This window comes from Verticillium nonalfalfae (assembly GCF_003724135.2).
Source record: "Verticillium nonalfalfae strain VnAa140/NRRL 66861 chromosome Unknown scaffold_17, whole genome shotgun sequence".
Taxonomy (NCBI): Eukaryota; Fungi; Ascomycota; class Sordariomycetes; order Glomerellales; family Plectosphaerellaceae; genus Verticillium; species Verticillium nonalfalfae.
Genome location: NW_021167242.1, coordinates 126,806 through 152,884, shown reverse-complemented (window position 1 = coordinate 152,884; position 26,079 = coordinate 126,806). Strand labels below are relative to the sequence as shown.

General features: G+C 55.4%; 8 protein-coding genes across 8 annotated transcripts; 5 read left to right on the top strand and 3 right to left on the bottom strand.

Moving 5' to 3' along the window:
• Positions 1 to 571: 571 nt before the first annotated feature.
• Positions 572 to 4,195, top strand: D7B24_002728 (uncharacterized protein; the record flags this gene model as incomplete). The annotated part of the gene is made up of 1 exon (XM_028636929.1): positions 572 to 4,195. The coding sequence occupies one exon, from the start codon at positions 572 to 574 to the stop codon at positions 4,193 to 4,195; it is 3,624 nt and encodes a 1,207-aa protein (XP_028497508.1).
• Positions 4,196 to 4,407: 212 nt separating this feature from the next.
• Positions 4,408 to 5,399, bottom strand: D7B24_002727 (uncharacterized protein; the record flags this gene model as incomplete). Its single annotated transcript, XM_028636928.1, has 5 exons — positions 4,408 to 4,704; positions 4,786 to 4,889; positions 4,956 to 5,082; positions 5,209 to 5,243; positions 5,327 to 5,399. 5 exons carry the CDS (start codon positions 5,397 to 5,399, stop codon positions 4,408 to 4,410), a joined length of 636 nt encoding a protein of 211 aa, XP_028497507.1.
• A 1,056-nt stretch (positions 5,400 to 6,455) lies between these two features.
• Positions 6,456 to 7,622, top strand: D7B24_002726 (uncharacterized protein; the record flags this gene model as incomplete). The annotated part of the gene is made up of 1 exon (XM_028636927.1): positions 6,456 to 7,622. The coding sequence occupies one exon, from the start codon at positions 6,456 to 6,458 to the stop codon at positions 7,620 to 7,622; it is 1,167 nt and encodes a 388-aa protein (XP_028497506.1).
• A 1,540-nt stretch (positions 7,623 to 9,162) lies between these two features.
• Positions 9,163 to 11,787, top strand: D7B24_002725 (uncharacterized protein; the record flags this gene model as incomplete). Its single annotated transcript, XM_028636926.1, has 4 exons — positions 9,163 to 9,175; positions 9,234 to 9,453; positions 9,541 to 10,636; positions 10,714 to 11,787. 4 exons carry the CDS (start codon positions 9,163 to 9,165, stop codon positions 11,785 to 11,787), a joined length of 2,403 nt encoding a protein of 800 aa, XP_028497505.1.
• Positions 11,788 to 12,037: 250 nt separating this feature from the next.
• Positions 12,038 to 14,468, bottom strand: CAT1 (catalase A; the record flags this gene model as incomplete). Its single annotated transcript, XM_028636925.1, has 4 exons — positions 12,038 to 13,634; positions 13,687 to 13,792; positions 13,850 to 14,138; positions 14,196 to 14,468. The coding sequence occupies 4 exons, from the start codon at positions 14,466 to 14,468 to the stop codon at positions 12,038 to 12,040; spliced, it is 2,265 nt and encodes a 754-aa protein (XP_028497504.1).
• A 1,249-nt stretch (positions 14,469 to 15,717) lies between these two features.
• D7B24_002723 (uncharacterized protein) lies at positions 15,718 to 18,401 on the top strand (the record flags this gene model as incomplete). Its single annotated transcript, XM_028636924.1, has 6 exons — positions 15,718 to 15,955; positions 16,003 to 16,393; positions 16,449 to 16,758; positions 16,814 to 17,384; positions 17,436 to 17,599; positions 17,682 to 18,401. The coding sequence occupies 6 exons, from the start codon at positions 15,718 to 15,720 to the stop codon at positions 18,399 to 18,401; spliced, it is 2,394 nt and encodes a 797-aa protein (XP_028497503.1).
• Positions 18,402 to 18,756: 355 nt separating this feature from the next.
• D7B24_002722 (uncharacterized protein) lies at positions 18,757 to 19,911 on the bottom strand (the record flags this gene model as incomplete). Its single annotated transcript, XM_028636923.1, has 2 exons — positions 18,757 to 19,172; positions 19,266 to 19,911. 2 exons carry the CDS (start codon positions 19,909 to 19,911, stop codon positions 18,757 to 18,759), a joined length of 1,062 nt encoding a protein of 353 aa, XP_028497502.1.
• Positions 19,912 to 22,281: 2,370 nt separating this feature from the next.
• On the top strand, positions 22,282 to 24,510 carry D7B24_002721 (uncharacterized protein; the record flags this gene model as incomplete). Its single annotated transcript, XM_028636922.1, has 3 exons — positions 22,282 to 22,469; positions 23,358 to 23,369; positions 23,418 to 24,510. 3 exons carry the CDS (start codon positions 22,282 to 22,284, stop codon positions 24,508 to 24,510), a joined length of 1,293 nt encoding a protein of 430 aa, XP_028497501.1.
• Positions 24,511 to 26,079: the final 1,569 nt, after the last annotated feature.

Here is a 26,079-nt window from a genome sequence, read left to right as displayed (position 1 = left end):
CTTCCGAATTGACGGCCAATCACAACGTGACCAACAGATTGGCGTCAGGCAGCAGCTTTCGCCCCTCGCATCAGCCCCGCCAAAGCCGCCGCGACGACGACATCCTCAGGTCCTCTCACCACGAGTCCAAGACACCACCCCCAGGGACCTCTTCATCGTTGCCATAGACAGAATTCGGGTCATTTGGCCATACGATAGGCACCAGGATTATTCCTTTCTCATACACTCCCTCTGCCTCTTCTGTGAAGCAGGCTCTTCTTCATCATCACCACCACCAGATCCCATCATCAACACATTGCGACACTCCCCTAAGAGCACTGCCACTCGGCCTCATCATCACACTCACCACACACCTGGCAAACTGTGTTCAATTAAAGATCTTGGCGTGGTCCCCGCCGAGTTGCGTCTGACGATCTCAACAGCCGCGCCCATCAGAACTGGTGTCCGCGCCCACGCCAAACACCCGGATATCTTTCGCGACTATGCTCGCCCTGCAATGACATACGCCTCCTCTGGTTCCAAACACAGCGTTCAACAGCTCTTTCCTTTTTGAACCATATAATTGTCAACTATGGACTCAGTTTTTCCAGCTGGGGGCTATCAGCTACCCATGCACCGGCGACTAAGCCGGCTTTATAACGACACCAAGAAGTCATCCGACTTCCTCACCCAACCCGTTCAAAATGCCGAGGACCCTGACATCAAGGCCCTTCACAGGAAGCTGCGAATCCAGAAGGATCGGTTCGTAAGCTGGGGAATGGAATGGTCCGATCCAAGCCAGACCGAAGAAATCGATGAGTCGCTCTCCAAGGCCGGTCTGAGCGAGGTCGTCGGCAGCATTCTCTCGACTATTCACGATATTGTCGCCGAGGCCGAGCCACTATGGCAGAGCTCAAAAGCCCTTGTCAGCGGCGGTAAGGCGTCCGAAAAGTCTTCAGGCGACAAGAAGATTCCAATCGTCGCATGGGACAAAGGCCGCTTTGAGGATCTCATTCGCGACCTCACCACCTCTGTCGACACGCTCTACGACTTGTCTAGAACCCGCTCTTCCGGCGCCTTTTCTGCACCGTCAAGCCGTACGAAGCTCTCCAAATCCACGGCATCCGCAGAGGATCTGCGCTCGTTCGAGTCGACTCGCATGCAAACACCCCAACAAATCGACCCATCGTCACTGACCAACCTGAACTCCATGCCCATTACCCAATCCGCCGCTACTCGGGATATTGTTTTGATGAGCAGACAGGCCTTGGCGACCATTGGAAAGCAGATCGGGCCCCAGCCATCCGGCCCTCTCCTTCTCGAATTCGCCGAGTTCGACCCCGTCTATGCCACCACTGGCATCATGCCCCCCATGGCTCGTTTCGAAAAACTCTCAGCAGGCTTGCAGCGTGAGTCGCAAAGAGCTCCCGGTGCTTGGACAGGACTGCCCCGACTACTGGGTTACTTTGAAGATCTCCAATACTCCCGCCTTGGTCTCGTCTATCAGTTTCCGCCCACCTTCAATGCCATCCGTCAGGACAGCAACACCCGTAACCCCGTGGACAACCTGTGCACACTGAACGATTTACTGATGCGCCCGGACTTCGAACCCAGACTGGAGGCCAAGTTCCGCCTAGCCAACAACCTTGCCAATACCGTCTTCGACCTTCACGCGCGCGGCATCACCCACGGAAACATCCTTGACCGCAACGTCACGTTCTGTAACACACATAACCCTGACAGGCCGGACTCAACAAGTGAGGTCGACATTCGCCGGCCTTTGATTTCTTCATTTGATCTCTTTCCGGATGCGCCATCTGATCATGAGGAGGTTCCGTTCATCCAACTCTATCGCCACCCTCTGGACCCTCGCACGGCACCTGCTGGTCCAATCACCGACCGGACGGACTCGAGGATCCTCGACCTGTACTCACTGGCCATGATCTTGACGTCCATCGGGTTATGGACACGCCTGGAATACCTTGTGCCAGACCCGCTGTCGCCCTCCATTCCGGAATCCATCCTCGAACAGCTTGCCATTCGCTGCGGCACCCTCTATGTGAAGGCCGTGCAGGTTTGTTGGGATGCTGTTGATCAGGAACTCGCCGGCAAGGTCGTTGGCGAAGAGCTCTTGGCCAATGTTCAGGTCAAGGCAAGCCGTTACCTGGAGGCATGCTGTATCTTGGACGGCGTCAGCGGCCTGGACGAGCGTCTTGGTCGGGATCTCGGCGACACGACATCCTCAATCTTGACGCAGGCTTCCCAAGCAGGCCCGGCGACCCAGATTCAGGCCGCGCCGGATGAGATGAAGGTCCAGATCGCTCGTGTTCCCGTTCCGGCACCAGCGCCTGCCATGGATTCCGAGAAAGCTCTTCTTGCGAAGCGCGACGCTGAACGTAAGAACCCTTCTCCCCATGCACTACAAAGTCCACATTTTGAGATTTCGACAGTCGAGCAATCCTCGGTCAAGCCTTCCAAGCAGCGCTTGTACCCTAATGTGCCACTCTCCCCTGATGCCATTGAAAAGTGGCACACGACCGTCATGCCGCAGGTCAATCAGGCCTTGCGTCATTTCTATCGCAAGTATCCCGAAACTGTTGAAATCTCCCTCGAGTCTATCGGCGTCTCGCCTCAGAAAACCAAACCTACCGTCCTCGTCGTTTGCACCTCCGTCAGCAAGGTCAAGGCGATCCTCAAACGCAAGCTCGGCGAGGTATTCGAGGCTGGCAATGAGTTCGGCCTCAAGGTCTGCAAGGGCCAGATCGTGCTGTCCCGAAAGCAAGCGGGCGATTCAAAGCGCAGCATGACCGTAGAAGGCAGTGACGGCGGAGAAACGACGCCCGCCAATCCTAGCTATCAAGAGTGCCCAAATAACGGGGCCAGCATTGGTGCCTGGATCGGGGACCGTCACCTGCCTCCTGTCAGTTTCGGCGGACTCGTCATCGTGGACGATAAGCCTTACGGCATGACAGTGCATCATATGCTCGACGATCCAGACCAGGACCGAGCCCCTCAGAAAGACCTTGCCGAGTCAACCCACAGAAGTATGGCGAGACCAGACGACATGTCTCTCCAGAACTTCTATGCTGACTCTGCCGATGACAGTGGATCTGAGGACGTCGCTTGCGAGTTTTCGGACAGCGACTCGGAAGCATCCGAGACGGACATCACCAGCGACACTTCGGATGACGAGTCCGAGAGCGACGACGGAGATTACGGCCAGCCCGGCGATATTCCCGGCGTTGAGCCTGGTTGCGGAGAGGGATACGTCGTGACGCAGCCGGCCATGGACGACGTCGACAACGACTTTTACCCTTGCGCAGAGACAGCCGACGAGGATCACCTTGACTCGTATAGCCTCGGAGAGGTCTACGCATCGAGCGGGATACGACGCCGTGAGCAGGACGGACTCGTTCATGAGATCGACTGGGCGCTCTTTGAATTTCATGAAGAGAGGCTACCCGACGACAACTCTATCCCTCACTTCAAAAAAACGACCAAGAAGGACGCCACAGCGCCAACTGGAGATAATTTCATGCGTCCGATGGACGTGACACCGTCCTCCGCTCTGCCCGGTCTAGAGGTTCAGTGTATCGCGCGCACAAGTGGTCTGCAGTCGGGCCGAATCTTGCCAGCCATGGTCAGCATTAGGATCTACGGTCGCCAGTCACCCAGCCACTCGTACCAAGTCACCAGCGGGATGGCATCGCCGAGCATGGGCATCCCGGGCGACTCAGGCGCGTGGATCATGGATCGCGAGATGGGGCGCGTGTGTGGCCACGTGCTGGCCTGGAGCCAGCGTAAAATGGTGGCGTACATCTGCCCCATGGATGTGCTGCTTCTTGACATTGCCGAGACGCTCGGCGCAGAAACTGTTCGATTGCCTGGCGGTGAGCCCATTGTGCGAATCATGAACGCCGAGGAGCGTTTCGCGCAGTACGGCGACGGCGACGAACTGGGAAGCTCACCCTTTCTGGACCCTCGCGATGACGAAGACCTAGGCGATCTTCTGGGGGAGGACGAGGGCGAGGCACCCATACTGGCGCGCTCGCAGGCGGCGCGTAAGGGAAACGGCGACAAGGGCCGCGTGGCGCACAGCGAAAAAGGAAGAGCGAGTTACGATAAAGCTGCCGACGCGTCAACGGGTGACGTGACGAAGGCTATGGAGTCGGTAGGGATTGGCGGCGGGCGATTAGGCGTCGGGATGTGCAGCTGACTCGGCGCCGCAGTCGCCGTCGCGTACGTGGCTCGCGGGCCACTGCTGCCAATGTTGATGACGGAGTGATGGATACCCCCTCCCCCTTTATCAATTTGTGTAGAGGATGAAGTCAAACGAAGCGATCTTAGTTTTAATCTTGAAAATACCACGTCCTTTTTCTTTCTTCTACTTTTTTTTTCGTCTGTTTTTACTTTGATCAACCATGACAGTTACATGAAATCATCTTCCCAGTCGGCATCCCTGTTTTGGTTGCTCGAGCCTTCCAGTGCATCTTCAGTAAACAATTCGTCGTACGCGTGGTCCTTTTGATACTTCTTCTCCTTGCGCTCCAGCGCGACGCGCGCTTCCTCCTTGCGGCGCAGGAGCATGGCGGCCTGGTCGCGTTGGCGCAGCTCCTTGAGGCGGTCCTCGCGCTCCTGGGCAAAGTCGGGCTTCGCCTCCACCTTGGTCTTGTTGAGGCGGTTGACGATGGGATTCTCGCGCTGGGGGACCAGGATACGCTTGACCTAAGACCTTATCAGACCCGCCCTCTCTTCGGGGTGTGCTCATGTTGGATGTAGGAGGTTGTGGAAGGCGGGAGGACAAACCTTGCGGGGATCCTTGAAGGACACTTGGCCCGTGGCCATGCTGCCGTCCTTCTTCAGGTTGGACCATGGGGTGTAGATGACTGTCACATTGTCCTTCTTGTTGCCTGCGGACAAGTAAGCGATGTCGACTCAGGCATGGCGAGCACCGGTGCGTGGAAAAGGCTACGCACCCTCGATGGAGTTGGCCTTCGTGAGCTGGGCGAGGTCGTCGAGGAGAGGCTGCGAGATGCTGTCCCATTGCTCGCCTTCACGCAGGCGAAGGTAAATATGGGCGCTCGACAGCTTGTCGGCGTGAAACTGGCCATGTCAGCGAGAAACGAGTGATGCGATGTCGCCCTTCTCTTGGTGTGAGAGACATACCCTGAAGCGGTCAGCGGGGTTTGCGGTGGCGGTATGGATCGGCCGGGGCGAAACTCACCACACGTCCTCCTCCCAGCCATACTTGATGAGATCCTCGTCTGGGAGAGTCTGGCATCAGTCTTGGCTCATGTTTACCGGCCAACCTAGTCCGAGTCGGCAGAGCGAGGGCATCGTCACGCACTCTCAAACTTGTCCTTGCCGACATAGATGCGGGCTGAGGGCTCGACGACGTTGGACGTGAAGTAGTAGACCATGATGGCGGATTGAGAGGGCTTAGATGAGTTCGAATGAGAGCTCTCGGGCAATAGATCGCGACCTCGCCTTGGATGGAGCGTGATGAGCGCAAACGGTTTGGAGATTTTGAGTGCGATCAGATGGGTCAAAACGACAGCGATCAGGTTGCGACGTGGGGCAGAATTTGATGGTGGGGAGGGGCAGAGGTGGTACGCAGTGCCCAACAGCGTCGCGTTTGTCTACGCTGGAGGCGCTCCAGGAGGCAGGCTGTATAGTCGGTGCGGGGCCACTGTCGCCAGCATCTCGGTGTGTTCAGCTCGGTGAGCACAGATCGCGAAAGATTCTTTTGAGGTGTGCACTGCCAGAAAACACCCACACCGGAGTCCTGCGATGAGTATTCGTCCAGTCAGTGGCTAGAAGTCCCATTCTGTTGCAAAACAGCCTTTTGAAATGTTCATCCGCCATTCATTAGCACCGCTGAGCTGGGAATGGGTGACTTTCCACTGATGGACATGGAAGAAGTGACAAGATGATAACCAATATTCCCGATTCTTCCAGATATTGTCCGATGAGTCTCTGGACCGACGCTAGCTCTCTTATCGATACATGGGTTCGCTACTTAACTGCTGGCTAGTTCATTTTCCACGCCGCAATTCATACGCCTACTCCAAAGCTGTCACATCTCGATTCCTCAGTCTCTCCTCTGCATAGTTAGCTGACTCACTCTCTTTACCCGAGAATAGGTGGCGTTCGGGAAACCAAACGGCTTGAGAGTTTATTTTGTTGACAACATCGGGCATGCCGCTGCCTTTGTGTTTCTCTACTGACTTACACGTGTCGGATTGTTGTTGCACGCCTGGGGCAGGAATATGTAGACCACCCAACAATGCTTGTCCGTGAATAAGCGGCCAGAACACGTCGAAAACTTCTGTAGTAATCCAAGAGTTGCCCTTCTACGGTTCATTCGCAGCTGTTGTATCCTATATGATAACTACAACATTGACGCCTGTCCTCGCACTGCATCATCGGCAACCTCCCATCAAACATCATTGCTCCCACTTACAACGCCATCGACAATGCCCAGTCAGTTTGTCCTTGTCCCTGCGACGCTCTCACCTCGTTATCAAGGCGTCGAAGATCCTACCCCTCGACAGTCTCGTCTGAAATACCTCATTATTGCATCTGTTTTCCTCTTCTCGATTGCCATTGCTATTTACTGCATCGTCGGCCTCATTTACAGCTCGCAACCCCACTTCCTCCCCGCCACCCTTGCCGTTGGAACTGGCGTTAGCGTTCTCGTCATTGGCTCCATACTCGCCTTCTTGAAGTGCTGGAGCCGCGTTCGCGGTCGTATGCCAGCCGTCATTCCTGGCAACAGCACCCACGGCTTCGAGCTTTCTAACGACGAAGACGCCAGCAACACAGGCGGTGGATACGGCGGCTTTCGTGGCTGGCTCACTATGGACATGCCAACCAAGATTGGCGTCGTCGGTGTCGAAATGTCCAACTTTGCAAGCCGTACCGGGGCCGCTCTCTTTGGCCCCCCAGTCACCGTCAGCGAGGAACAGGTGCCTGAGAGGGCACGCGGCGCTGACGCTTGTCTCGAACATCGGGAGCACATCTCACTGAACCATCACAGCGTTAGGGATGAGGGGCTCGGTAATATGAGCTCAGAAGAGCGATCGAGGAACAGCACACCCATTTACACCAGCAAAGGTCGCCTGAGGCAGGGTTCGGTCAACGAAGAGAACCAAAAGACGACGGGGACTGCAGGAGCCTCTTCGAATAGTCGCGTTGAGGCTGTCCCGAAAACTCGTGCTGCTTCGCGAGATGTTCCCTTTGCGCGTGCAGTCGGAGGCCAAAGTGCTTTCGCAGCATGCGATCAAGTCCGCAAGTCGGCCAACCAGAAAGCCACGACTCACCATGATGAAGCCCCCGAAGACAGGGCAAATTTGCCTTCCGAAACCCGAAGACACTTGATATCAATGCCCTTGACAGGCGCCTACAGCGGCTCATCGAATCTTCCAAAATACTACCCTCTCCAAACACGCCACGAACCCGTCAGCGGCAGTTTGGGAAGTCTCTTCCGCAGGGACGAAGTTTTGGAGACAATTCAGAACACATCTTCCAATCCGCAGGCACCTCCCCCGGCGCCGGCGGCAGTCCGTAAAGCAGGTAGCGCCGGGCCTATCATTGTGAAGAGATGGCAAATGTACGAAGAAGGTGGCACCAAACTCCGGTAGTCGCTTCGCAGATCGGAAAGGGGAGCTGTCGAGCTTGGAAAAATACAGACTGTGGAATCAAAACAGAACACCACCAGACGCATTGCTAGCGATATAGCTGGGTGTAGCAAGAAAGCCGAGAGCCTCTTCTCCTGTCCCTTGATCACTACTGTGTTCCGCGATCAACGAGTCAAAGAACATTCTGGAGCTGCTCCGAAAAGACCATTTGTAGTCATGCCGATTGTGTGGCTCAGCCACAGGCCAGAACCACGGCCATCTGTAATTTCATTCTCCACCACCAAAAATGAGTCCGCTCAAGGGTCACTTTGATTCGGACATCCAGGTTGCGGGAGGCGCGTTGAGTAGTTCAAGGAACCCTTGCGTTTCCCCCGCCGTTTATTTGTTCGACTCCACAGCAAAGCGTGGAGATGCCAGCCAGAACGACCTTGTCCTTTGGGTCCTCTGTGTTTCTGAGCATGACTGTTTTACCAGCAACGGGACTTGGAGTCTTTCTCATGGAGGAGAGAAGATTTCGTATGCGAGATCCTGCACACTCTTCTGAGCAACAAAGAAACGTCGGAACGACGACGCGAAGAGGCAAACCAGACCAGGCAACATGCCACCTCGCCCGAATGTTGTCGTCAGATTTGCCGCCGCATCATTTATCGACCCAACATGGTGGCACATCTTTTGGCGTCTTACCTTATTGAGACAGCGGAGAGAGGATATCCGCACTCGATATAGGCTTAGCGTCTTGTGCCCGGCCAAGCGACGATGCCTACCAGCCGCCTCCCGTGCAGCCAACATGCAGGGTAAAGGCTGGTTCATTTGGAGTTGTGCATCGGCGACGCGGGCCTCACGACTTTGGACGGCGTGGGCTTATTCTGCTCAGGTGACGAGTCTTGGGAGGAGGCTAAGTCTGCAGGACTGAATCTCTGCCGCATCATCTCCGCTCTAGGCGGCTTAGTCCGAGGCACACGCCCCCGAGGCCTCGGTGGAAGCATGCAAGGTTTCTCGACAACGGTCTGTGGCTGCAGTTCAGGGTTCTCAATTCTTCACACGAGGCCACTGCCAGGCTTCCCCTCACGACGGAAACAAAGCTCAACCAGCGGGACGCATCGCTGCCATCTTCTCCGCACCTCAGGGGTTGTCGGCTATCCGAACCGTACCGTCTCTCATGTACCCCAGATTCCCCACCGACACCCCTCAATTTTCGAGCTTATGCCGAACCAGAGCTAGAGAGGAGGCCAGGGACCTAGCAGACACTGTCGAATAAAGTCATTCGACACGCTTCCCCCTCCTTTTCTTCATCTTTGAGACCAACCCTCAGCGTGATGTGAAGCACTCGACTCCCCTTCGACCGAGCTACCTCTCCCTGAAAAAAATGGGGACACTGCCCTGATACGTCCTTTCCAGTCTCATCTTCTGGTTTACAACTCTCAAGTCAGCTCAATTGTGAGCCCTCATTCGGTCGTTCGCCTCCCCTTGGACACTTCGCTCAGCCTTTGTAACTTCGTTATTCATGGTACGATATCTCCACTTGTGACAAAACGGCGACGACATGTATCACAACTGTAGGCTTTCCATGCCCTTCGATTTGGGTCTCGTCCTCTGACACAGATCCACACGCAGTTCAGGTTGAGGGAGGCCGTCACCCGGCGTCAGCCAGCCAGTTGGGCGGTCTTGATGCCTCAGACACCAAGACGGTCAAGGTCTCCAAAGCCTGCGCCGAATGCAAGCGACGGAAAATTCGCTGCGACGGCCAGCACCCGTGCCGACAGTGTATCTCGACGCGGGTGCCAAAGAAGTGCTTCTACGACAAGCACCGACCCCGAGTCGTGCCATCAAGGAAGTACGTGACCCCCCTCCAAATCTTGTTATGCGGATCGTCTATTGTCGATCGTGGCGCCCCGCAGTTGCTGACGCGAGCTTGTCGCAGAGTTCTTGAGAATCTGTCACAGTCGCTGGAAGAATGCCGATCCGTCATCAATCGTCTTTTCCCGAACCAGGAGATTTTCGATTTACTACCACTGACGCGAGAAGAACTCCTGGAGCTGTTGCGACATCCCACGAAACCTCATGACGAGGCGGTGCTGCCATCCCCGCCTGCCAATCCCTCACCACTTGAGGATGACGAGGAATCACTCGACCAAGAGGTCGAGCCTGGTGCTGCCGAGCTTGAGCAGATGCCGACCAAGGACTCGGAATGGGATGAAGAGCGACGCGAACATGAACCCATTCCCGTCGAATCGGACGACGTCAACGCCCTATCACTGACAATGGACAAGCGGGCATCGTACCTGGGGGCCTCGTCCGTCAAGGCGGTTCTCATGGTGATGCTCAAGCTTAAACCGCAGCTCAGAAATGCCCTCGCCACGCCTCGCAACATGGCGGCTGCCACAGGTGCCATCGCCGTTCAACCCGAAGCCATGCGCCGCGCCTCGGCCGTCGAGTCAAAACCAGCAGCAAAAGTGCCGTGGACATGGCGCGGTCAGACCTTTGTCGACGCCTACTTCAAGCGGGTTCACGCCTTCATTCCGATGCTCGACGAGGCAAGCTTCCGTGCCGACTACTCCCTTGGTCAGCGCGTCGACTCGCCGTGGTTGGCCCTGCTGCACGCTGTGCTGGCCATGGGCAGCATCGCAGCCACCAAGTCGAGCGACCTCCATCACGAACAGCTGTACCAGCAGGCCATGACTCACCTCACCATTGATTCTTTCGGATCCAGCCGCGTCGAGACGGTCCAGGCTCTGGCCATTATCGGAGGCTTTTATCTGCACTACATCAACCGCCCCAACATGGCCAACGCGATTCTCGGAGCCGCCGTCCGCATGGCGAGTGCACTGGGTCTCCACCGAGAATCCCTTGCGCAGGGCCTGTCAGAAACAGATGTACTTGCTGCTGAGATCAGGAGGAGGACATGGTGGTCCCTGTTCTGCCTCGACACATGGGCGACGACGACCATGGGCCGTCCCTCCTTTGGGCGCCGGGGGCCTGGGATCAACATCCGGTCTCCCGAGCTGGGCATCAGTCAGGTATGTCGCCTCGTACTAATCATTCGTCCCCGCGCTATGCCATTTTTCTTTTTGGCTGACGGAATTGCTTCACAAAGGCCGCCGAGTCAGCACAGCACGCCGGCGTGCTCCCCATGATCGAAAACATCAAGTTCTGCCGAATCGCCACACAGATCCAGGACACCCTCGCCGCGAGCTCGCTGCCCTCGACCGACGACCGCCAGAGCATGGACACGCAGCTCGTGACCTGGTACGAGAGCCTGCCCTGGCTGCTCGGCACGACGCAGCCCTGCGCCGAGCCGCTGTACATTGCCCGCTGCGTCATGAAGTGGCGCTACCAGAACCTCAGGATGCTGCTCCACCGGCCCGTGCTCCTCACCTGGGCCGCGAGCCAGCAGCGGCCGGTGCCGGCGCGGTCGCACCGGCGCGCCTCGCACGCGCCGTCGTCCGTGTCGTCGTCCGCCGACGCGGGGACGTCGCCTGGGTCGGGCGTGCTCAACGACGAGGAGATCCTTGCGTCGATCAACACGTGCTCTGACATGGCGGCGCAGACGATTGAGGACATCGCGAAGGAGTGGACGCGGAACCAGATGCTGGGCTGGAACGCTGCTTGGTTCTTGTACCAGGCTGCCATGATTCCACTGCTTCGACTGTGCTGGCAGCCGGGCAACACAGAGGCGGACACGTGGAGGAGCCAGATCGAGACAACACTCGAGATCCTCGACGCCGTCGGAGACTGGTCGCTGACAGCGTGTCGAAGCCGAGAGGTTGTGAGGCGTGTGTACGAAGCGAGTTGTCAGAACGAAGAGGTTCAGCCGTCTCCGACAGCAGCAGCTAAATTGATGGGCGCCAACCCCGTAGCTCAGGGCGACATGAGCAATCTGTATGGATCGACGGGTGGAATGGGACAGACGGCGGTGGACTTTGACTTCCGCATGTCTCCCATTCGGCTTGACACGGATATGGAGGTCGCTGCTTTCATGGAGCAGGATTGGATGTGGGATCTAGACGGTATGTTCTGGGGACAGCAACCTGGCACAAACCAACAACATCAGCAGCAGCATCCGCAACAGCACGGGTCACTACAGATGCATGATACAAATGTGCTATATGGAGATGGCATGACGGTCATGCCCATGCATTACAATATGGACAACATGAATAACGGCTAAGACGAAACACACGATGTATTTGGGATTTTAGCGCTGGGGAAAGGAGTCTTTACAGTTGACAGGCAGTCTTGCGTATGGTGTAAATGATCAGATACCCTTTTAACTCATATGTTGAATAGTTCATGAAGCATACATAATGCCTTTCCTGGAGGATTGGTACGGTCACAGACATCATATCAGGCAAACTTCTCCGTCAGACGTCAGACACTTTGAAAATCTGGGGTATTAGGAAAGTCACTCCGACTCCTCTCTAGTAGGCTACCTGGACATTCAGCCCATCGAGCTCACGCGCCCAAGCACGATGCTGCGAAATGGCATAGAAGAACTGCTCGAGGAATCCAGCACCGTCCTTAGCAATCTCGGCCTTCTCTTTGAGACTGTCATGCTTGACGTCCTTCAGTGTGATGACGCCGTAGTTCTCCTCAACTCCACCCTGCGAGACCTTGATCTCCGGCAGCGCAATGGCAGCATTGACGAGCTCGACGGCCTCGCCCGTGGCGGCGATGGCCTTGAGGTGTCCAAACGCCTCGCGAATCCAGTGCATGGCACGACCGCTCTTGCGCAGAGTCTTAAATGACTCCTCACCGCCGGGGATGAAGAGGGCGTCAAACATGGTCGACCGCTGGCCCTCAAGGTGGTGCGCCGGCACCACGCCGTTGCCAGGCTTCTTTTCGGCACCGGCAGGGTAAATTTCAGAGCGGCGGGTACCGATGACGAAGGGCAGTGCCGACGCAGCTGTGACGGCGGCCTTGGCGGCGTTGAAGGCTGTGGCATCGTAGCCGTCGGCGATGACGATGGCGACGCGGCGCGAGGCTATCGTTGGCGTCGACGGCATGTAATCAAACTGGCTGAGGCCACTGGCCTTCTTACCGTGGTTCGGACGACCGGCCTTCTGGGGAATAGGACCACCAACCTGCTCGGCGACGGCTTGAGCGAGGCCGAGATCAATGTCGGCGAGGCGCTGAGTGTATCGTTCGTAGACAACGGGATCATCGCAGTGGTCGAGTTCAAAGGAGAAGGCAGCGACCATGTGGTTCTTCTCCACCTGAGACATGCTGTTGTAAAACAACTGAGCCTGATTGTAATGCTCCTTAAACTTGGCGCTCTTGGTGCGCGCCTTAATGCCAGCTACCTTCTGCTGGTACTCAATGTACGCACCCTCAGCCTTGGCCGCTGGAGGGTTCGCTTCAAAGCGGTTGGGCCAATAGTTAGCCTTGCCCTTGGTGATGGTGTGACGCATTGCGCCATCCCTGTTGTTGCTCATGACGGGGCAGACGGCCTTATTAATGGGAAGCTCCTGCCAGTTCACGCCAAGGCGCGAGAGCTGGGTGTCAAAGTAGGAGAAGTTTCGGCCCTGCAGAAGGGGGTCATCGGAGAAGCCTACGCCAGGAACAGCATGGCCAGTGGCGAAAGCGACCTGCTCAGTCTCGGGGAAGTACTCGTCGACATTGCGGTTGAGCTCGAGCTCTCCGATATAGCGGATGGGCACATCATCTTCAGGCCAGAGCTTAGTGGCATCGAGGATATCGAAGTCAAACTCGTGCTCTCTCGACTCGGGCAGCACCTGAATACCAAACTTCCACCTCGGGTACGCGCCATTCTCGATGGCCTCCATGAGGTCCTTCCGGTGGAAGTCGGGGTCCTGGCCGGCCAACTTGAGGGCCTCGTCCCACACGAGGGAGTGGACGCCAAGCTCAGGTGTCCAGTGAAACTTGACGAAGTGGCGCTCTCCCTTGTCGTTGATGAGGGTGTAGGTGTTGACGCCAAATCCCTGCATCATGCGGTATGAACGAGGAATCGAGCGGTCGCTCATAGTCCACTGCGACATGTGGGTTGCCTCGGTGTGGCTAGCGTCTGTCAGCCTTGACCAATAGACCTCACTAGAAGAGACAAACTTACAGTGCAACAAAATCCCAGTGGTTGTTGTGGGCGGACTGGGCTTGAGGGACCTCATTGTCAGGCTCGGGCTTGCTTGCATGGATGACATCGGTGAATTTGATGGCGTCTATGGAAGTCCCGTTAGCTTTGATCGCTGGACTGCGAAAAGAAGGAAGCCACCAACCTTGGATAAAGAAAACGGGAATGTTGTTTCCAACAATATCATGGTTGCCTTCTTGGGTGTAAAACTTGATAGCAAATCCTCGAACATCACGAACAGTATCGGCACTGCCGCGGCTACCGAGGACTGTAGAGAAGCGGACAAAGATGGGTGTCTCGCGAGACGTGTCGGTAAGGAATCCGGCGTGGGTGAGTTCAGGGATGGCCTCCTTCAGGCGAAAGACACCGTGTGCACCTGCACCCCTTGCGTGAACAACTCTTTCTGGGATCCTCTCGTGATCGAATCGGTGGATCTAGCCAGAGGTTAAAGTCAGCTGCAGGAGTGAGCTGGGAAAGCAAACTTGACGGACCTTCTCACGAGAAGCGTTATCTTCGAGGAGTCCCGGACCAGTATGGTCGTCGCTCACAATACGGAGCCAATCATCTGTGTTGTTCTGCTTGACGCCGTAGTCGGTTGTGAGCCGCGAGTCCTGGGCGGGCGTCCTGGAATGCTCCTCAAGCTGGGCGATCTTAGGGTTGCTGGTGCTGTTGGAACCACCAGTGGCGGTGTTTGCGGATGCCATGATGGATTCTTGTACCCTCTTGAGGCCTTCAGAGAGAGCAGGTTGAGAAACGTGAGCCATTCTGGTATGCCAAGACTGACCGAAGGAAGGGGTTGCCTGGACTAAGTGGTAGTGCGTGGAAGAACTGATTCTGCGGAGGATGATTTACACGGCACCACCTTGGTTTGGTAGGAGCGGCGTTGTGATTAAATGGACAGCCTGAGAAGTATCACAGAGAACGAAAGACACAAGGTTGACGTCAATGATTCTCTGGGACCGCGTCCCAGTGGGCATCCTCATGCCTCGTTTGATGCGCCATCGATGCTTCGAGGGTGGAGATTGGTAACAGCAACATTGTGATTCGATACGGAGATGCAATGCTTTCAATTGACAAAGAACTATCTCGTCCGGACGTGGGACACGGCAGTTGCAGGATGGTGGGCTGTCGAGCATCGAGATCGCAATGCTGATGTCACAAATGGGTGTTTGCAATCGTGTGCATGGTATTTCGTCGATGGTGGACAGGTGAAGAGGGGCCGGACCCGGGGCGTTTGGTCCGAAGGCTCCACACCGCGCCATGTGAACCTAGGAAGCTACACCGACGCACACCGAGTCAATCTGCTATGTAGCAGGAGCATCCTACCCGAGTTCTCAAGGTAGGTACCCTAGAACAGTCGTCGAGTGACGCGCGGGCCTGAAGCTCCAGCGCGCATCAGCGCTAGTCCTATCGAGGCTTAGCGAGGGGCACAGCTGCACCGTCCCCTGTAGCTTTCCCTTGTTGTCCACCATCGCCACGATCATGGTTGAGGTGTATCCCACGCAACCAGGCCACCGCCGTCATGGCTCAATCATTTGGGAACAGGGCCCTCACGTTATGGGGTTCCCTTTCCATCCCGATCTCGTTGCCAAATTCCACCTGCGACTATTGACTGCCAAGTCCGGAGTACAGAGCGTGCTTGTCCTGACTGGCTGTGGTAGCTCGAGAAAACGCCTCCAGCCTGCTCTCTATCCCTCCACATCGACGTCATCGCTGCTCAACCTCCCTCCATTATCAACAACGTGAACCATAGCCAGTCCAGCCAGACTGGGTATCTGGCTTCCGAGGAAGCCGTTTCTCCATGCCGAAAAACCGTGTCGCTCTATCTCACCAGCAGTGTGTTCTTGAAGATCATTCACCCAAGCCATCGAATCCCACCCTGCCACTGGCCCATTTACCGAAATTCATCATTGACAGACCATAATTTCAAGACAAACTGAGTAGGCGTTCGTTCATTGCAAGTGGCCAATCAATCCTTCAACGAATCAGTCGCCCACATCATCGCGTTTCACAATGCCGGGAGAGGTCATCGACCGTCCCAATCCATCGGCGCTGCCGTCACAGCTGCCTGACGAGGTCCTGAACCTTGCAGTCAAGCTCCAGAGAAAGCCACTTGACAAAGATGTAGCCCAATCACTTGAAGACTTCCAGAATGCCGCCTGCTACATCGCGGCTGCTATGATCTTCCTGCAGGACAATGCCCTCCTCGAGTCAGACCTCACGTTCGATCACGTCAAGCCACGACTCCTCGGTAAGGCCCTTCCGCCGTTACTCCTCAACTGATGCTGATACCTCAAGGTCACTGGGGGACGTGTCCCGGCCTCATTCTGGTCTGGTCACACCTCAATCTCTTGATCCGCAACCACGACCTCGAGATGATCTATGTCATCGGTCCCGGCCATGGAGCGCCTGCCGCCCTGGCCTCTCTCTGGCTCGAGGGCTCCCTCGAGCGTTTCTATCCCAAACAATATCCCGTCAACAAGAAGGGTCTCTCGAACCTTATCAGCGGGTTTTCTGTGCCTGGAGGCTTTCCCAGCCACATCAATTCGGAGACGCCCGGTTCCATCCACGAGGGCGGCGAGCTCGGCTATGCTCTGGGGGTATCTTTTGGTGCCGTCATGGACAATCCTGACCTGATTGTCACTTGCGTGGTGGGAGATGGTGAGGCGGAGAGCGGACCTACTGCAGCGTGAGTCTTTCTCGGGAGCCACATTGATTTGCAACCTGAAAGCTAACTTGAGCAGCGCCTGGCACGCCATCAAGTATATTGACCCAAAAGAGTCTGGCGCCGTCATTCCCATCCTCCATGTAAACGGCTTCAAGATTAGCGAGCGCACCATCTTTGGCTGCATGGACGACAAGGAGATAGTTTCGCTTTTCAGCGGTTACGGCTACCAGGTCTACATTGTCCAGGACCTCGCCAATATCAACGAAGACCTCGCAAACGCACTGGAGTGGGCACTTTCTGAGATTAAGAAGATCCAAAAGGCTGCGCGGTTTGGAGAGCCAATTTCTAAGCCCCGATGGCCCATGCTGGTGATGAGGACCCCGAAGGTAGGAACTCCCATCTCAAAGATTTATCAAAGTCGCAACTTACTCACAATTCCAGGGCTGGAGCGGACCCAAAAAGGTTGACGGTAAGATTGTCGAAGGATCGTTCAACTCGCACCAGGTTCCTTTGAAGAAGGCCAAAACGGACGAGAGCCATCTCCGCAATCTCAAGGAGTGGCTGTCGCACTACAAGATTAACGATCTCTTAACCGACGGAAAGCCGAACAACACCATCCTCGACATTCTCCCCAAAACGGACGCGAAGAAACTTGGCCAGTTCAAGCCAACACATGAGCCTTACATCGGTCTAGATCTTCCTGACTGGAAGTCATTCGGCGTCGAACGCGGCCACCAGAACAGCGAGATGGAGGCGACGGCTAAGTTCCTTGACCGGGTCATCCAACACAATCCGCACACCTTCCGCATGTTCTCACCCGACGAGCTGGAAAGCAACAAGTTTGGAGCTGTTCTCGAACATACGGGGCGCAACTTCCAGTGGGACGAGTTTTCGAGGAACAAGGGGGGCCGCGTCATTGAGATTCTGTCAGAGCACTGCTGCCAGGGCTTCATGCAGGGCTACACGCTCACCGGACGAGTCGCTCTGTTTCCCAGCTATGAATCGTTCTTAGGTATTTGAACACCTGTATTTCTTCGTTCAAGTATGACTAACACGTTCAAAGGAATCGTCCATACGATGATGGTCCAGTACGCCAAGTTCAGCAAGATCGCTCAGTCGCTTGACTGGCGCGGTGACCTGGCATCGATCAACTACATCGAAACGAGCACCTGGGCGCGCCAGGAGCACAACGGCTTCTCCCACCAGAACCCCTCATTCATCGGAGCCGTCCTGAACATCAAGGCCGAGGCCGCAAGAGCAAGTCCCATCAAGATTCCCTCCCTTGGGACCATCACTAACAAGACCCAAGGTCTATCTGCCCCCCGACGCCAACTGCTTCCTTAGCACAGTCCACCACTGTTTGAAGTCCAAAAACTACGTAAACCTCATGATCGGCTCCAAGCAGCCGACTACAACCTTCCTCTCCCCCGAAGACGCCGATAAGCATTGCCAGGCCGGCGCCTCCATCTGGCCTTTCGCCTCCACCCCACTCGCCGAGGGCGACCAACCCGACGTTGTCCTCGTCGGCATCGGCGTCGAGGTGACCTTTGAAGTTGTCAAGGCCGCCGAGCTCCTGCGCACGCTGGCCCCGTCGCTCAAGATCCGCATCGTCAACGTCACGGACCTCATGGTCCTCGTCGCCGAGTCGCGCCACCCGCACTCCCTGACGCGCGACGAGTTCATAGCCATGTTCACCGCCGACAGGCCCGTATGCTTCAACTACCACGGCTACGCCACCGAGCTGCAGGGCCTGCTTTTCGGCCGGCCGAACATGGACCGCATCAGCATTGAGGGCTATCGCGAGGAGGGCAGCACGACGACGCCGTTTGACATGATGCTCGTCAACTGCGTCAGTCGGTTTGACGTCGCGGCGAGGGCGCTTCGCGGCGGGGCCGCATTCAATGACAAGGTGAAGACGGAGCTGGACCGACTGTTGAAAGAGATCGATGGCCGCGTTGAGACGATTCGGGACTTCATCAACAATGAGGGCAAAGGTCAGCTTTCTTCGCCGTGTGCACGCACTCTGTGAGCGCTGAACTAATTGGAGGCAGATCCGGATGATATTTACGACTCGCCCAACTTTGACGAGGCGAAATGATTAATGATAGAATGAAGGCTGCAATATGGTACGATGAGAGAGAACGACGGAGTGGCTTGCGCCATTAGACTCGGAAGTTACACACGTACTAGGACGTAGTTCAATGCTCCGAAATGAAAATGAGTTATCATCCTCCCAAATCCATTGGACAAGCGAGACGCAAACATTCCCCTCGGACGATTGAGAATACCTGCCGTACGGCAGGTGGGTTATTACAATTGGTATCAAGCTATTTTCCCCTAATTCCAAGCAATTAAATATCCATCACTCCATTGCCGTCGTCATGTTACCTCGTCGTCCACCGCCCCGGACTGCCCGGCGCCTCCACCCCCCTTGACGAAGGCCACCCTGGTGACCCCAACGGCGGCGGCGGCGACGGCGACGACGAAATCTGTGTGTTCAGCGGCGCTTCATCAGCTGGCAGCTCAACCACGGGTGCCTGCCGCTCAATGCCGTCAATCTCCGATACGGTGTGCAGGTTCGACTCGATGCCTCCAGACAAGGCAGACACGCCGGATACGACACTAATGTGGCGAGAATGTGTACCCACGACATCTTTATGCTGGCTGTAGGGCGAGTAGGTCCGAGTCGTCGAGGTTGGTGAATGTATGTAATGCGCATCCTGGGACTGTCCCTCTGGCGAGCCGGGTGTCGAGCCGTATGAGGGTGGTATTGCTGTTGTTGCGTAACTGAGCTGAGATTCTGGGAATGGTCAGCACGGTTCGTATTGGCATGCTCTGTTTCCTTTTCTGGACTGTGACGACAAAAGGTCAAATGAAATACGAGGGTACCTACGTCGAGTCTTATCAAAGGGCGAACCTTGAGAGCCCATTTCCGGGCTGAACGTGGGTTGTTCCGTGTGGCCCTCCTCTCGACTCTTCCGTGCGCGTCGAAAGCAAGCCCAGATGATGACGGCTAGGATAGCGATTCCGGCAGCGGCACCGATGGCGATACCGGCAATAGCACCGCTCGACAGTCCTGACGAACCGCCGCTCCCGGCCCCGCCGCTTGGGCTCGAAGTCGATGACGAGGCGGGCGGGCTAGAGACCGACGTCGTCGTTGCTGGCGATGGCAGGAACGGCAGCCGGTCTTCATCGCTGGGCGACAGGACGGCGGCGATGAGGTGGTCCTGCGGGCAGCCCTCGCCGCAGGGGTTGCTGGCGCAGCAGCCCAGGAAGGGCGGCTTGTTGTCCCGGCACGTCCACCAGATGCGAGCCCCGCGGGCATCATCGCAGCTCTGGGCGGGTATGTTGGCGTAGCGGTCGGATGAGAAGGAGGAGACACGGAGGTCGCTTGTAGGACAGTTGCCGTCATTGTCGCCGCAGGGGTTTGAGTTGCAGCATCCGATGAACTCTGTGGTATCCCCCTCACAGATGTAGAAGTGGCCGCCTTCGGGACAAGAGAGGCCCAGCCCGCCCTTGTCATACTGGTTGCTTGACATGGCGATGGCGTGAGCATACAGTATTTGGCCGTATTGCAGCCAGAGCGAGCCCTGCGCTGGATAGAGCCAAAGAGAGGAGCAACCAGATCGTCGGGTCGGCGTTTCAGAGATGTGGGATGAGAGGGGTCAGGATGGTATGTAGCCCTCAAAAGGGCAGCTTGACATTTCTGTCGGGGGTTATGAGGAATACTGGTGGCCGTGGGCCGCAGCGATGGAGGTCTCAGACGGGAGGGCGGGGGCGATCCGCTTGGGATGAAGCCACGAAAGAGAGACGGAAGAGAGCCGGGGGAGGGGGCCACGGGAAGGGTGCAGCCATTGCTTGTGCATGTCCAATATGTCGGCTGGTGGAGGCGAAAGCCAGACAGTTGGGACTAGACGAGCAAAAAGCAGGAAATGTTGACACGAGGTGCTGGCTGGCTGGGAAGCGAGGCGGACTGCGGAAGCAGCGGCTGTTGGGCCGTCGTCAGTTATGTTTCCAAGAGCCAAGGGCGAGCCGACTCGCGATGCTGCTCACCCATGCATACCTGATGTATGTTGGTTGGTGCGCATGGCAAGGGACGAGCCCGAGCCAGAGCCTCCACGGTGATGATATGGCCATGAGGGCGCAGGATGCAAGCGAGGCAGAGGTGTGTGTGGCGGCGGTCTTGTCTGGGTCTGACTGTGCTTACTTGGCGATGACAGGCGAGAGTTTGGAAGAAGGAAAAGGATTGTACAACGTGATGAGAATCTAGCAGCGGTGAGTTGGCAACGACAAACTGCGGTGTTGGGAGCGGAGTGCAGCCTTTGGGGACTCGTGATGAGGCGAGACAAAGAGGTGTGGGAACATTGGAAGGTGTGGGAGTGGGGGAAGGCACTGCCGGCCGGTGGTGATCGACGCCGTCAGTTGGCTCTTGCCCGTTGGTGTGCTGTGGCTGAGACTTGTCACCCACGATCAGCAGCCGCATTGCAGCTCAGCTTGGATCTATCATTAGATTCTTCCCACCAGAAGTCTTTCCGACCCCAATCTCCAAGTCCGAGGCTGTGAGGTTTGCCCTTGTTGGATTCAAGTATGCATGGTGGTTTTCAATATTCTAGAGACTGATGAGTCTCTTGGCCTTGGCGGAGTCCTTTCCCATAAATCTCACAAACCACATACCTACTCAATTTCCAAGGCTTCCATATTTTTTTTCTCCCATTTCTTTTTAGCTGCTGGGTTGGTGCTGAGTAGTTCCTTTCCGTGACACCTAGAGCGGAGCTATTGACTCTTTACGGTTCAGACCCTGGGTCGCAGCACTGTCATCAAGAGCTTCGTCAGCCCTGCGGCTCAAAGGGAAACACGGCTGCAGTCGGACTCAAGACAGCCGAAGAATGCTGCGCGCGCACAGAGAGGCACCACAGTTGATGTATTTCCAGAAGAGGCTACAACGGCAGACACAATGTCCATGATGCGATTGCACGATGATGCGAGCCCGTTGCCCGTCGTGCAGTGGGACGAGGGCAAGACCTCGACTGTGTAGGTACATAGAGTGCTGTAGTATACGGCCATGCAGCAATCTGGCCACAGCCAATCGGTGATAGGGAAACATCGTCACGGAGCACTTGCTACGGGCACAGCTGATTCCCGCGTTTTGAGCTCGTGTCTTGAAGCCAGTAAAGCTAAAGATGAGGGCCATGCCACTGACGGCTCCGATCACCGTGGTGTACTTGCGGCCGAATTAAGGGACTCTCGCCAGGTATCTTTCAATGAGAGGACGGTATTGGGGCTCTCTTAATTGCTTTCCAGATCGTCGTTACCGAATAACGCGGGGCCAAGGATGGTACCATGGGGTTCTTCGGCGAACTGGCCCAGGAGCTTTTTTCGTGCTCTGTGGACTCCATTTTAGGAGATCCGAGAGTGCCTTGCCCATAGGCTGCAGAATGAATAGCTCGGCATGTTCCCCTATTTATGCTTCAGTGCCCAGCTATGTAGGACTTCCGTAGGTAAGTCAAGTGTCGGCTGATGAGACAGCTCGGTCGATGTCGAGCATTGAGCTTGACCGTGGGCATGTTTTAGTACAAATTGCGACATTGTTTGCTTCACCATATCATCGTTTGGATAGCTCGGTAACTGCGTGTGTGCTTCTCTCGGGTGCGAGCGACGGGCTCCTCTGCTACCGAGCGGTCCACCTGGGGCCGTGAGGTTGACCCTGTGGTCCTCCGTGAGACATTTGACGAGTGATATAGACCAGTGCAGTAGCGCTTCTGCGCTTGATCTCCAATCTGAAGCGCTACAACTAGTTCTGTGCCAGTCCTATGGCTTTTTTGTTCGTGAAGGAAACATCGTTCTCTTCCGAAACGCCTCACATCCTCTATCCAGCGCTTTCAAAGCCAGAACCGCGTTTGCCCTCAAAGATGCCCATTTTTAAGCTGAAGCTCTGGAATGGGCCTCTGCCCAGCTCCAGCCTAAACTGCGCGCTCGAACTCTTTGATAGTGTGCGGACGCCTCACTACGCGCTCTCACGCACGGTGGATCAGATTGCCAGCAAGAGACACCGGATATCGATGAAGTCAACACTGTCGAAGAAACGGTCATCGGACAGGTTAACAATGTGTCTAGTATAGTATACAATTGGATGTATTGCTCCGATGGAAGCTTGGAACCCTTGTGTATTATGATACTCTTTTCCATTAATTATCACCTGAGGCAGATCAGACTCTAGCGGATACAATCGCGCACATGAAGCAAGGCAAATGCGTGTTATAAAGTAGAATATGGAACGAGGAGTCGTACTTGATCATCGTTTTATTTTCCGCCCTGCTATAAAGAACATGGGGTTCAGGCCAATCCGGGCTCTTCTGTAGTAATATGATGTTCAGTGTGTAAACTATCATGATACTTCAAAAGGCGTCTACCATGGCAACATCTTTTTCCACCTCATCCGTGCTGAAGAAAGAGGCCATGCCAGTATGGTCCAGATGTACGATGTGCACGTTATTGTGAGTCTTCGCCGAGGTCGGTCTGATAAGCTGACTCGTATGACCCCAGTACCACAATGGCGACATCCGTCAGGGATGTAGCGCAATCGTGACAATGGCTCTCGCAAGAGCAAGACCAGCTCCTTCATAACTCGGTCAAGCACCACAAGCAAGTAGTGATAGCACGCCCACCCGTATTGCAAGGTCACTTCCCAGTCATTGATCAACCCGATGAGTCCACTTAAAGTCATTATTGTCGGGGGCGGCCCCTGTGGCATCGTCGCTGCACACGCACTCTACCGCGCTGGCATCGACTTCACCATTCTAGAAAGACGACGAGACGTCTTTGCAGACACTGGAGCAAGTCTTGTTTTGACTCCTCAGAATTTGAGGGTGCTTGGCCAGCTAGGCATCTTGGACAAGCTTATCGATCACGGCGCTCCACTACTTCATCTCTCTCAAAGTTTCGACCCAGCACGCAAAAGCTTCAAGAGAACGCATGCTCTTTCTAGGATACGAGACAAGTAAGTCTTTGTTTGACATGCGACCCTTCGATGTCTAACGCGATGCAGCCACGGCTCGGGCTTGATCATCTTCCATCGTGCCGTCCTGCTGAGACTACTGTTCGACGCACTACCAGATGAAGCCAAGGCTCAGTATTTTGTCAGTAAGAGAGTCACGGGTATTGACATCTCTCCTTCTGGCACAACTGCACACTGTGACGATGGATCGTTGTACACTGGGTCCCTAATCATTGGTGCTGATGGTGTCCACTCCAGGATCAGCACCATCATACGGGATCTCAGGCTCGACCTTCTGCAGACTGTGAGCGGCCAAAATGCACTCGATTCTGCCAATGATATCACAAGCAACGCAGAGGACCCTTTCCCGGCCACTTACAAATGTTTATGGGGTTCATTCAAGCGAGAGACGGACATTGGCGAGAGTTATGAGATACAGGGTCACAATCGATCAGCCATGTACCTGACAGGCAAGGAAAAGGCCTGGATTTTCTTGTATGAAAGGCTTCCGGTGACATCAGCAAAGAAGGTAACATACAGCCCCGAAGATGCAAACGCGTTTGCGCAAAGCTTCGGCGATTGGCACGTTCATGAGAAGCTCAATATCAGCGACATCATGAACAAACCAACTTTTGTCTCGGGGATGAATAACCTTGGAGAAGGTGTCGCTGCGGCAGAAACGTGGAGTTTTGCCGGCCGAGTCGCCCTCGTAGGGGATGCGTGCCATAGATTCACCCCCAACGCTGGGCTTGGACTCAATGCGGGTATACAAGATGTTGTCTCCTTGGTGAATCATCTTCACGTCCTTTCTGCGCAAACCCGACGTGGCTTGTTCGACGACACGTTGTTTGTGAACACGTTGGAGAGATACCAGGAGGAAAGGCGCGAGCCGGTGGCAAGAGACTACGCTGTGGCGTCACAGTCGACGCGGCTGCAAGCATGGGCGACTTGGCGCGATTATCTGTTGGCACGCTGGTTCTATCCATTTGAGTTCGTGAAGAACTACCTGACGGATTACGGAACGGCTGCCAGCTTCAAACGTGGACTTGTCTTGGACTTCATTGAATCTGACGAGGTGCTGCATGGCAGAGTCCCCTGGGACCGTCCCCTCGTACGGGGTGCACTGCCCATCAAGACGAGCTAATGGCATGTATTTACTATCAATATGCAAGTCGGTCTTTGCAGGACGGTTCTTTTGGGGCCAGCTCGACGACTTGCAACTTCTTCGAATCCGGCTCTAGGGGCTTCTGACAGCTGACTCCTCCCACAGCAGCCTATACCAATATCAACAAGTACGTCACAAAATCTTACGCAAGGAATTCTATCACATGGCCTCAGGGTATGTAGAATCAGTCGTTACTTTCCGCACATGATTTGTGACGAAGCGGCCCCTGCGCCCAGCTGTAGATCCCAGACACATCACTCGTCACTCCCACCGTTTCTACACGCTCTTTGATCCATGGCCCAAATCTATCATTCGGCAACCACTAGACGTGAATCAAGGTACATGGAGAGTATGGGCCATCCGTAAAAACCGGAGTCGACGACATCAGCAGGGTCTCCCCAAGTCAGTCGACAAGATCAAAGACGAATGCTTACCAATTCGCCAAACTATCTGCACAATCAATCGCCAACGAGAGCCATCGCACATGACCAGTTTGCAGCTGAAGTCACACAATCTCGGCCGAAAGCCATGATTCAGCCAAGTGGCTCAGCAGCCCATGCCGCCGAGAACGCCAACTGCGTGACAGGCTGTTGGCCCGCTATGCGACCATCTGGAGCAGCTCCAAGCTGAATTTCGCATCACGCCTTGTTGGGCTCTGACCCCAAGAACTCTTTTAATTGAATTGTAAGCCCGGCAAGCTCGACAACTGAGGGCAGCATGTCTATCAAGCTATGCCGGAATCTAATCGGAAGATCCGATTGGGATGGCCGCCTATGATTGTATATGATTGTATAGCGGGAATAGTTGGCGGTGCAGCCGTCTATGCTACGTTTCTCTATAGATATTTCCGGCCGGGTGGGCGTGTGGAGTCCCGTAGCGTACCGGGGCCGTTCCAGATGGACCTACAGGCTTGATCATGCAAAGGGCACCATCAATCTGGGACCAAGGGAGCGGCCAGTCTAAAGAAGAAAAGACAGTCATTTTAGTGTTCCAAGTTTGACGATGGCTTGAGGGCGCTTTGCGGTGCGTCCTGGAGTAATTAGCATCCACTGGTTTTCTCAACGACGCAGCTCAATCAGGTCCAACAAGAAAGCATGGATATCTTGACATGGCACTGGCAGCGATGTCCGCCTCACAAAATGCTGCCGGACATTCAATAAGCGTCCGCCATTGGTCAATCTTTATTTTCTTGCTCTGTGCGATCGGCAGTCTGGCGTCAATGTACCTGTTGAGCTGGTTGCTCAGTTGCGTCGTGCGACTCAGGCCTCACCAGGCGTCGTGGTTTCACGGACGTCCGGTTAGCCCGCATGTGGACCTGCATTCAGGTCCGCGGGCCTCTCCACGGGCATCCGAACAGCTTCACTGTGCTTGAGTTGACAACAACTTGGTGATTTGATACTTAATTGATGGCGAACGGCTTCGTAGTTGCTTCGTAAACGCTCATCATACTCGGCAATCTCATCCTCTACCACCACTTTGACGCATCAGCTCAGTATTCCAGTACCTAACCACACGCAACTCTACCAAGCAAATTCTTTCACCGTGAAA